The sequence below is a fragment of the Ceratotherium simum genome, chromosome 38, assembly GCF_057802395.1.
Source record: "Ceratotherium simum simum isolate JZ-2026a chromosome 38, ASM5780239v1, whole genome shotgun sequence".
Classification (NCBI taxonomy): domain Eukaryota; kingdom Metazoa; phylum Chordata; class Mammalia; order Perissodactyla; family Rhinocerotidae; genus Ceratotherium; species Ceratotherium simum.
In genome coordinates, this window is record NC_141937.1 from 21421059 (window position 1) to 21433066 (window position 12008).

At 42.5% G+C, this 12008-nt stretch overlaps 1 protein-coding gene across 1 annotated transcript in view; it reads left to right on the plus strand.

The window, feature by feature from the left end:
- Nucleotides 1-12008, plus strand: part of PHACTR2 (phosphatase and actin regulator 2) — a 260046-nt gene that overhangs the window by 201289 nt on the left and 46749 nt on the right. Inside the window, exons 6-7 of the mRNA XM_087424964.1 lie at nt 5662-5901; nt 9687-10221. Of these exons, the coding sequence (XP_087281090.1) occupies nt 5662-5901; nt 9687-10221 (775 nt within the window). The remainder of the gene's footprint in view (nt 1-5661; nt 5902-9686; nt 10222-12008) is intronic.

Sequence of the window (12008 nt, forward strand, 5' to 3'; positions counted from 1 at the left end):
AAGGGACCTAAGACCAGTAGAGAGGAGGTTTGCAAATACAAAGAGGAGAGAAATGATAATCCGCAAAGAGAAATTGGATGATTTCCGTAGGTAGATGCATCCGTTTTATAAGCACATCATTTAATTTTTTATGAAAGAGGGCTAATTAGCAGTAAGAATCAGAAGGGGTGGGCTCTTCAATCATTAGAGATGTCTGGGAATATTATCCTTTCCTCAGGAGCTTTTTCTCAGTATCTTCTTTAATAAAACATGCCAGCAGTCTGAACATCTTTCTCTGTTGCTTAGAACTGGCCCCTGTGAGCAGCTCAGCATGGAGGAATCAAAACAGGGTGGCTCCTTCAGCCCAGTACTGTCTCTCCAGTAGTGGGAGCTTGGCATCCACACACCCAAAATTGTAGGCTCTAGTTTAGGTCCTATACATTTCTGAGAGAGACTTGGAAATAATTCCCAGACATGCCAGGGATTTTGGTTGCTATCCTGGCCATAGGCTCTGCCCCATGATTTGTCTTGTGCAAATGGAAATTTCAAAATATGCCAGAGCCAATTATGCCGTTCCCTGAAGGCTTCTTTAGAAACCTTGGTTTCTAGAGCAAATAAGCTATGGTAGATTGCATAACTGCAAAATTCATGTCTCTTAAGAACCCCCCGGAACATTCACAAGTTCCTGGTCACTGATTGATTACATCCCCAATACCACTGCTGTCATATGCAGGAAACTCCAAACCTCATACTTATGCAAACCTGAACTGAAACTCCTACAAGATAAGGCTATGTTGGGAGATTCTAGATGATTCTCTGCAGCATAGAAATGAATCTTCAGGAAATAGGCTATTTCCTGTTCTATAATGTCTGCCACTGAGTTGGATGGCAAAAATTTGTCAAATCTAGTTTGGGTTCCATAGGCATTTTGAGAACTCTTAGAAACTGCTGGAAGCAAACTTCTCTTCCTCTATTCTTGACCCAGATCCTCCAAAGAGCATCCTCCAATGGGAACAAAAGAGCATTTGACAAACATTGCAACTTAAAATCATCTTCTCTGGAAGTCCATAATCCCTTATTATTTGCATATAAATTAGCCTTTAAAAATTTTAGAAGCCTCTACTAATAATCTGTTGCAAATTTATTATTTTGCTTTATTCAGTATGAAGTATAGTATTCATGGGGCTTTACTTAGTCTTGTTCCATTGAAGGACTCTGATTAAGCTTATAAATAATGATTTTGAAAAATTGACTATTTTGAATGATAATTTTCCTGGAACATAAAGAGAAAACAGATCTAAATAGATTTCAAGGGGATTCAATTGAAAGTATTAATGCTAGCAGTGATTTCTTTTTTTATTTTTATTTTTTTAGTCCAACTGTCCTGTCTCACCAGACTGTTAAATTTCAAACCCATCTGTGGTTTGTCCCTGGTATTGCCTTTTCCCATTCAAGAATCACATCCTTCGTTATGTAACAGTGCCATCTCTCGTGCTTGCCTGGTCCATGTGGGGTGTCAGTCAGTGGACTGGCCAGACTTCAAAGGAAGTGTTTCCCTCATCAACCTAATAAAAGTTGCTGACAGTTTTATGTTAATTAAGCCAGCAGGCCTTGATGTTCTAAAAAGAGGATGACAGACCTCATAGGTCCATGGATATTTGAGAGATGTTTTTGTTTTCTTCTTCTTTACTTGGAATTAGAACATTCGGTTCTTTTTGGTCAAATAAGGTCCAAGATAGCATCGTGCTTGGCCAGTCTGTACATAAGGAAATGGAAATGCTGGACGTGCTGCCACACCACTAATAAGACAGAGTAACACCTTTCTCGCTTTGTGGATGGTGCACCGACCAGAGCCACACTGAGAGTGAGGGGAAGCATTCGGTATGGAAGTATGGAAGCCACTTCCTGAGAGTAAAAAGAATGTCCCTCATAAGTAACATCACATAGTATTACGTTAAATAGAAAACACCTTATAAGCAAAGGTAACCATCCCTTCCATTTCTGTGGAAAGACACTGTTTAATTCTAAAACACTGCCCAAGATCCACCTTGACCTCTGCTCCTCTTCTGATCTCACTTCTTGTTTGAGCTCACTGCTATGCAAATTCACCATCCCATATTCTATTTTTTTGTTTTTTTTTTTTTTTGGTGAGGAGGATTAGCTCTGAGCTAACATCCATTGCCAATCCTCCTCTTTTTGCTGAGGAAGGTCGGCCCTGGGCTAACATCCGTGCCCATCTCCTCTACTTTATATGTGGGACGCCTGCCACAGCACGGCTTGAAGAGCGGTGTGTAGGTCCACACCCAGGATCCAAACCTGCGAACCCCGGGCCACCGAAAAGGAGTGCACGAACTTAACCACTATGCCGCCAGGCTGGCCCCCACCATCCCATATTCTTAATTCACCCTTATTTTGGGGTGCAATGCTCCCTTCTCTTTTGCATTAAGCCAACTTATCCAAGAGCATTATTTTATCTATTAATTGGTTATATTTGCAAAACCACATCACATGCCTTTAAAGTCCCAGATGCTTGTATCTCTTTTCAAGACAATATGTCAGTACTTTAATATTTGAAACATCAGTGTCAAAGAAAACAAAACAAATGGTAAGTGGCCTTCGCACCTCCCTGTGGGTAGGTTCCACTTAGAATGTGTGGGTGTTCCTGGGGCTTCGGAAGGCACCTGATTCTAGAGTTGGTACAGTGGTCTTGGGTCTCCACTGCCTAACATGGGAGACTTTTCCTTTAAGGCCTTTAGGGCTCTTAGTCTCCCATTATTCTGTCTCAGTAAGTATCCTTTAATATGTAAGAGGCAGAAAAACTGATCTGCAATCTGTTAACTATAGCTTGATATTCAATATGTGAAATCTGGAAAGTATTTGATATTATTTCTGTTGAGTTATTATAGAGGGCTTTCAGTGAAGTAACAAGTGACTTATATGAATTTGTTCCACACATACTAATGACGGTCTACCGTAGGTAAGACTCGACTGGGGGTGGTGGATGAGAATTGCAATACAAGATGCAGAATCCTCTGGAAGGCCTGAGTGCAGGCCAGGGAGCTTGCAATGGGGGCCAAAATTGGTTCTTAGAGGAAGATATTTCCAGACTGGGGCCTGAAGGGGACAAGAAGGAGGCGGCCAGGTGAAGGAGGGGAATGGGGGCAGAAGTGCATTGTAGGCAAGATCAAGACGCATGCGGTTCTCAGGTTTGCTCTAAGTGTTGTTGAACTAAATGCTCCATGTCGTGGAAGGGGCCAAACCTGGAAGGGTAGTAAACAGCCATCCTCCAGACTACTGTGGAACAAAGAATCGTTATCAAGCCAGAGTGAATAGGCAGCCCTTTCTTAATCTCCTCTTGAGAAGATAATCCTCTACTCCATCAATTTATATCATGTCTTCAGATCACGTGGTCATTGTAAAAAAGGCAACTTGACTCAATTCATTATCTCCCAGATACAAGAGATTGTTTTCTACTAACATGTGTTGATGACTGTCAGCCAATCAGTCACGTTCATTGAATAGACATCATGTTTAGAGCATTGTGTTTGACGGGATGTAAAACTTCAGACAAAAGGAGTTCATAATGTGATCAGAAAAGTGTCTGTGTGTGCGTGCATACATGGGCATATGCACGCACACACCCCTTAGGCATCACCCCGGAGTAAACGTAGCCATCGGCCATATGGCAGACACACGCAGATAGCTGGTGCAGTTCGCAGAGGAAGGAGTGGACCGCACTTCTGCAAGACCCAGCGTGAGTCTGTGTGTAGTGTGTTCATTTTCAACCCAAGTAGGGATTGTGCTTCCCAACTGTCAGAGAGCAAACCGGCTCCTCCTTCTCAAACCCAGAACCCAGATTCTTTGGGGTATAACTTTAGAATTTAAAACCTGAGGCAGAAAGAAAAAAGATCCCTCAGTGATATGCCATGAAGGCAGAGGATGAGACGTGTGAGGGTTTGTAGTGTGAAAGAGAATGAAGATAACCAAGTGATGCAGATCAGTTTGACTGGCTCTCGCCATGGACACTGTACCTGGGCATGATCTCCATGCATGGTGTTATGCTAGGGGCTAGGTTACAAAGCTGTGTTTAAAGAATAGGCCTCTGCCCTACTTCAAAAGACTGGTGAGTCAAGGTATATTTCTGTTGTACGTTAAAATAAAATGTTTTGTATTGTTCTCAACCCTGACTGACTTTTGTGATGAAGTGGGCTCCTGGTTCAGACCAGGTAGGTTAGGGGAGCCCCTGCTGTATTAGAGATAAGCAGCTTAGTTGAGGAGACAAGCTGTGTAAACAGAAAGTAGCCTCTGATAAATGTTGAATCAATAGCTCAGACAATAAGTACGATTAAGCTCAGAGGCAGGAGAGTCCATTTCAGCTGCAGTGATGGGGGTGGGTTTCATGGCTGAGAGAGGATTAAAGAAAAGTTTTATTGGTTACCTACCATAACTTAAACTCATTTTTATGGTAGTTTAAAAAAGATGCGATGTCCTCACTTCCCACTCTCTATGATGAGAAATGAAACAGAAGAAATAATAATAAAGTGTGATACATTCCAATATTAAAACCATTTCTTGGTCATTCAACTGTGGGAGGACAAATTCAGTAAAGGCTCAGTCTTGTCTTCACACTCTCTTACATTTTTTATTGTTCTCCATTCTTAAAGAAATGCTGCTTAGCTCTTTGGACCAGAACTGTATTTTAATTTATTTTCATTTCAATCAGTCATTATTAGAAAAAACATGGATATGAATGTATGAATGAATGTTCAGCATCTCCACTTTCAATAATGAGAGGCTAATACCGTTTCTCCTCCAGTTATGCACAACCTGTGAGAAGCTTCTGTTCTTAGCTATGATTTTTTTTTAATGAATTTTAACCTCTGTCTTTTCAAAATAATCATTAGTATTTACATTGCAAGACAAATTTGATACTTCTTTGGGTTAGGCACCCTCTGTACCTATAGTTGAGACACTAAAAAGGTCAGAGGAAGTTATTGTAAAACAGGAAGCTGCCCCAGTGCACTGGGAGAGCTTGAGAAAATTTTAAGAGTAGAAAATAGTTTATTCATCAGTGCATTGTGCTTCCTGTGAAAGATTCTACAGAGTCTCCCTTAGCTTAGAAAATAATTGATTTTTGACCACAATGAGACAGAGCCCACATCTCTTTCAGGTTGATGGGGCTTGAGTTCTCCTAAGAGAGAGAAAGTCCCTTAGAGGGGAGGACGAAGGTAACTGAGAGTCTAGTCATTGCCACACGGTCGGTCCTCCCGGCATGGTGGTGTGTGTAACTTGCTGATCTGCCACTCTCGGGGGCTCTTCAGTTTTGTTACATTTAAATTTAGCACCCGTGCCCACATCATCATTCAGCAACCGCCGCTTCAAGGCTGGTGTCGGCCCCTGACGGTGACATTTACACTCGTCCTCAATATCACTTCATCAAAGTGACTTGTGCAACCCTGTTTATCACAGGAGTGATTAATGCACCTGGGGAACACACCCCAGTTTGCCCTGTGGATCCTTTTTACCCCAAACGTGGCTCCTTCTCGTGCAGACCTCCACACTGGTTCCCAAGGGCCAAGCAGCCGCACACTGTTTGTATCCCTGTCGCCGCATGTCTTGCTCCTGCTGTTTATGTGGAGTGTGTCTGTATCAGTCTGCTTCTGTTCACTCTTTCATTTGTAGAGAACACTGAAAACCACTTTGAAACACCGGCAGCTCCTGCTCTACCTCCTCCAGCTCTTCCTAAGCCTAAATCCAAACCTAAACCCAAAAAACCACCTGGGCCTCCGAAAGGGGGCACTGCTGGGGCCAGCCCCAAGGGTGATGAAGTCCCTCCTGTTAAAAAAAATACCAAGGTTCCTGGTAAGCAGGCCCCCGTCCCTCCACCCAAGCCAACGAGCCGAAACACGACCCGAGAGGCTGGTGAGTATGTTACCTGGTAACAAGTATGACCCTGGTGGGGTTGAGTCTAGAGTGCTCTGCTCTGGGGTGGGCCAGTCACTTCTTCTGGGAAGGATGGCATTTTTGGCTTAGGATACAACACCAGTGGATTCAGCTTTGACACAGAATGCCCAGGAGATTCCTTTGTTGGTATCTCTACTAAAGGAAAGTCAACCAGGTGATAGTTGATCTCATTAGTGTTTGGGTGAATAGACCTCTCTCATCCTGAGTATCCACTATCTGCCTGAGACCCAGTGAAGGAGACAGGGAGTGGTGTGCCTGGTGAATGGTGGTGCTCTGATATGACATTAGTTAGACATCGACTGGCCTTCTGCCTATTTGAATTTATGGGTGGCTTTGTGGCTTGGGTTTTCTTTCAAAATATCTTAAGTTTGCACATAAAAACATGACGCTTGGGTCTTTGACATATTTGCTGAATCTTAATGTCTTAAATCTTTCTGCACACATAGTCCTTTCTCTCCTGATAAATGACAAAGTGTTCATGTCACTCGGTTCAGCTCCACCCCACCACTCTTGCCTGGAGTCGCAACTACTTGGGCAGAGTTGAAAGTTACGTGCTCAGTGCTTCTGCCCCCAGCCCACCCCCATTAGACTTCAGTGTGTTTTAAGGAAAAGCATCCTCATAGTGTGGTTACTAAGTCACTATTGCACATCAGCAGAGGATGTTTTGGTGACCTACAATAACTTCAGGTAATGTGTATCCAGCTTCCCTTTCAAATCGGATATGCTTAATGCAAGGTGGGGCTCCCGTTCTTCTAGTGAAGTGGAATAAAGAAGCCTGTCCTGTCATCCAGCTTTTAAAAGGACATTAATCAAAGTACACAGGCTGAGTGGCTTTTTCCTATTAACACGTGCATAAAAATTCTCCTGTGCTAAAGCAAACCTTATTTTCCTTAAAATCAGCAGCAACTGTCTTGCAGTTGGCTACCAGGATTTGCTCTGGTATTGATCTTTTTCCCCTTGTAATTTATACCCATAATGCTCAAATTCAGAGAATGGCTTAGTTGACAGTGTAGCAGACCTCCAAATGCAAATGGATGTCTCTTTCCCCGTGCTCCTCTCCTTGCCTTTGGCATCGAGTGTCTGAGTCTCTTCTAATAACCTCTCAAGTGCAGTGTCTCAGAATGTGTGCCAACAGTGCCTGTGGACCAATTCCTCAGGGACCAGCTGCCCTCACGCCTCAGCGTCCTTTCTTGTTGGCATCTGTGTGTTTCCCAGACTGCCTGGCACACCCTGGGAACAGGTCTTGAAGTGAGGCAGACGCTGATCCACTTCTTAAAGAAAAGCCCCAAACGATCGCCCTTCCTTGGGAATTAAGACCCTGCCTTGCACAGACTTTCCCACTTCCTCTGCCCCAATGGCAGCAGCTCACTGTTGACTGGACTTGACTCTCTCTTACTTCTCTCAGAAGAAAGCTGGTGATTAATGTCAGAGCAGGGGACAGCTTTCATGAGAGATTCTGAGTTATTTCCAGATATTCTACTTGAAGATTTATTTATGGACTCATGATGTTGCTAAGAGGAAACTATAGTCACGTTCTCCATTGTATTAAAAGAGGCACCACTGGCCCTTAGTGTAAATAAGAATGTTGCTAGTCTCAGGTCTGTCACAAAGAAGCAGGAGTCGCATTGAAGTAGACGAGCAAGCCCATCGTGCAAGGATCCCTTTATCACATATTGATAGTACTCCTTCAGCATCCTGCTCATATTCCATTTGTAACCATGTAGAACTTCCTACACGGTGCCCTTGCTTTATTTGAATAATGCTGACCTTCTGGAAAAGTTACTTCAAATGCAGCTCTTGATCTTCAGTCAGATGTTTTAAGCTCTTAAGAAAGCTATCAGTTAAGATTCTTCCTCTCTCAGTTAGCATAGCTCTCCAGATAACCAGATGCGGGCTTAGCTCATTCAGCTGCTTTGCCAGTGAAGTAAGGTGAAGTCTCCCATGTTTTTTCTTTGTCATTGTTGCACACTGTATTAACAAGAAAAGTACTTAACTGAAGAGAGGTGGCATTTCTTTTTTAGTCATGGCCTAAATTCAAGGTACCTTAAGCGACATGGTTGATTTCAGCTCAGTCCTGTCATTTTAGAAGATACTTAAAGACAAATAGGATAACATGGCTTGAATTTGCATGGCAGGCATTGAAAAAAGTTGTCTTTTTCCTTAAGCCAGGCTACAGTTAACTTTGCCGTTAGAAAAGAAAGAATTTTCTAAAAAAGAATTATTAGAATTGATATGTGGAAGGGATTCTGTTCAACTTACCTAAGAAATAAGAAAATACCTAAGAAAATAATTGGACATGTTTAGACAGCTAATTCTTAGCATCTTTGTTGGGAAAAATAAATTTAGAAGGGAGTTAGATTGTAGGAGTATTCGTAATATATTTGTCTTATAAGCAAGCGAAGGTTTTTAACTTGAAAGAAGTAGTATTCGCAGGCCCAGATTTGGGGGAGGGGAATTCTAGTTATTATGTATATCTAAACTAATGAAGCCCCCAAGCCATAGAGACCTCTTTTAAGCCTAGATCTTGTCACCAAGTGAGACTGGCTCTTTTCAGCATATCAGAGTTGGTGAGTCTTACGTCTCATTGTTCTTTATTTGTTCTTCATCTCCTGACCCTCCCCATTGACTCCAGTAAAGTTATAACCAGAGGTAAGTTACAGTCATGCCTGTATGTAGTGTGGGTTGGCTCCACAATACTAACAAGATATTTTTAATAGTTCTGTGGAATAGTTTAACTCCCTATGAAAAAGAAGGAACATATTACATTATAACAAGAAGCAATTGGGAGAAATTTATAGATCATAAAGTTCATGAAACAAAAGATTATTCTCACAGGAGTTAAAATGTATCTCCTAAGATGATATAAAGTCAAGGAGAGTTAGCGTTTTTTTCCTGAAAGTGGTTTGGTTGAAGGCAGTCCTATCCAGAAGTAGGCAAATACGCCACAGCCGTCCTCTGATGAAGACCCTCTGGGAGCATAAGCAGTTGTCAGAAGATCTGAGAATGATACTCTTTCCCTTCAAATTATTCAAACACTACCCATTTAGACACTTTTTGTAAAAAATTATTTTTTCTGCCTTTTGATGTTTTGAAGGCAACTAGTCTTTCATATGTGGCCGTGCGTTTTCACTCTGCCCTGTTGCCACTGCAGATGGGGATACTGGCGAGTCTAGCAGGCTTCTCTCTCTGAGCCATGGAGATAGCTGGTTTGGAGTTCATCTTTTAGCAATAAGATGAGTAAATTTGTTTCTGGCCCGGAAAGGAGCTGGTGGTATATACCCAGCTTCTTCTGAGAAGGCCACTCCATTCCCAGAAAGACATTGGAGAACATGTATAATTTGTGCTGAGCCCAACCTTGTCTTATACCCAGACAGCTGCTGGTGTCTGTCCTCTACACTCCATAATGTCCCTTCTTTGGAGCATACAGGGACTTTTTCAGGTAACCCACGGGACAAGGAGCTGAGGATTTCCCCTTGGCTGGCCAGCTAAAGACTAGATGAGGAAGAGGACAGAGGACTCCTGTCCCTTAGGGTTTTGCCTCAAGCATCACTTGCTCCCTCCTAGACTGGAGACAGGGAGGGACAGAAAACAAAACCATTATCATCATTAGCCTATTTTCTTTTATTCGTTTATTTGACAAATAATTTTAAAGGGAACCATTGCCGTTGACAATTGCAACCCGGTTAGTTTATTTAAAAAGCCTTGTCGTCTTTGACTTTTAATGCAAAATCTCTCTATTTTAGCTGGTTCCTCTCATTCAAAAAAAACAACTGGCTCCAAAACGTCAGCTTCACCATCTACTTCCTCCACCTCATCTCGTCCCAAAGCTTCAAAGCAGACAGTTTCCAGCAAGACAGGGACAGTGGGAGTCACAAAAGGCAAGGAAAAAACTGGCAAGCAGCCAACGTCTCGACCGTCCTCAGATGCAGACACTTCTGGCACGTCCGATCTTAAAGGAGAGCCTTCGGAGACCAGGGTGGAGAGTCTCAAACCCGAGCAGACTGTCCCTGGGACCGAGGAGCAGACCACAGGCAAAGCCAAGTCTGCAGTCCCTCCACCCCCTGGGGCTCCACCGCCGCCTCCTCCAGCCCCTCCTCTTCCTCTGGAGGAGCAGTGCATCGTTGCCTCGGACACTCCTATTGTCCTGATCAGCAATGGAGCCGACCTGCCCGTCCCTGCCTTAGACCCAAGTCAGCTTCTCTGGACTGAAGAGGCAACAAACAGAACCACTGTCCACTCAGGCACTGGCTTAAGTGTTAGCAGAGAAAATGCAAAATGGTGAGTCGGGGCGGGCACCAACCCCATATTCCATGTGCTTTCCCTGTGAAGCTGAATCCTAAGGATCACTGAACCACTCTGTTGAAGTGAAAGGAGCCTATTTTGTTTTCTTTTATCATTTAATCTAGTGAATATTACGTAAACACACATGTAACCCAGCCATTGGTTTTTCATAGCCCTGCCCCAGGAATGCCAGGAATGCTGAAGAAAATGAGCTTGGTCCTGCAGACCGATACGGCTTCAGACCTGTGGCTTTCAAGTCATCTTAGAACCTGCTTCATCACTGCTCAGCCATCCTTTTTCTTTTCCCTAGACAGTTCCTTCTCTTTCCTTACAGTGGTTATTTTAAATCTTGACCGTTGCTCACCCACTCCTGCCTACCTTCATTTCAACAAGTTATTTAGTCTTATCCTCTCCAAGAAAATAAAGAGCATCAGGAAAGCACCCTTTCAAATTCCAACTCCTTTTCCCCCAATCTTGGAGTGGCTCCGTTTCTTGATCCTCAATTTGCTACCCAGCTCAAATGTTTTTTCCTCTGTGAAGCCTTTCAATACTCCTCTAGACAGAATTGGTTATTGTCTCTACTACGCTCTGACAGCCTTTTTGCTTACCTATGGGACCAAACTAACCAACAGGTCTATTTACCTCTACATCCACAGCAATCACTACAGAATCTGGTATACCATAGGTGTGCTATCATCTAGTTGCCCAAGCCAGAAACGTGGACTTCCTAGGGTCCCTAGCATCCTAGGGTCCTCATTCTCCTTCGTTCCCTGCATCTAATCACTTGAAAAGTCCTATAAATGTTCTACCTAAGGGTAAAGAGGACATGTTAGCTCTGCTGTCCCCCAGGTGTGAAGGGAGGGCTGTCAGGGTATAGTAGATGCCATGACCAGTTCTGTCTAGGGAAGGCTTAGCAGTCTTAAATCCAGCCTCTTCTCTCCGGTTTCTAAGAATAAAACGAAAGCTCACTCTTCAAATCATTTAATTTAATATTGCCTCTTTCAAAAAAATCTTTGGCATGTTGGACTTAAAAAAAATTGAGTATATTTTTTAAGTTGATTTGGATCAAGAGACTAAAATATCAACTTTAATTATTCAATTGCTGATAATAATAACCTTAATTTATTGAATACTTATTTAATGTCAGGAACTGTCAGTTATTTAATTCACAGAAGTCTTCCCTGAAATATTTCTGTTTAGTAGATGAGAAAACAGATGCTGAGGGAGGTGAAATAGCTTGCCCAAGGTTACCCCGTGTGTAAGTGGCAGAGCCGGAATGCAAGACAGGGTTGCACACCAAATTCCGTGCTCTTAAGTAAGTTTATACGTTTCCAAAGCAGTTGCTTCTACCTCTTAATGCTATTTATTTTGTGTTTATTTCTCGTTTTTTGTTTATTTTTATCATCTTGAGCACCATTGTTCGAAGGAAAGCCAAGGAAAGATAAATAAAAGTTAAATTGCAAATTAGTTTATTTCATTTGTTTGACATTTTAATAAACGATATGGGAAAAGAAGATATTGAGATGAATGGTTGTGGTATCCTTAATACTTCCAGCACACAGCCAATATCTTCATTTAATTATAGTGAATGTTTTCCATCATCGCAGTCAATTCCAACCTTTACACCTGAACAGTCTTCTTTCAGTGTATATTTTTTGCCTACCTTCTATGTGCTGGGCAGTGTACTAATCACCAAAGATACAAAGTGAGCAAGACATTATAGTTAGGATTAGTTTGTCTTTTGGTTTTTTTGTGTGTGAGGAAGATTAGCCCTGAGCTAACAA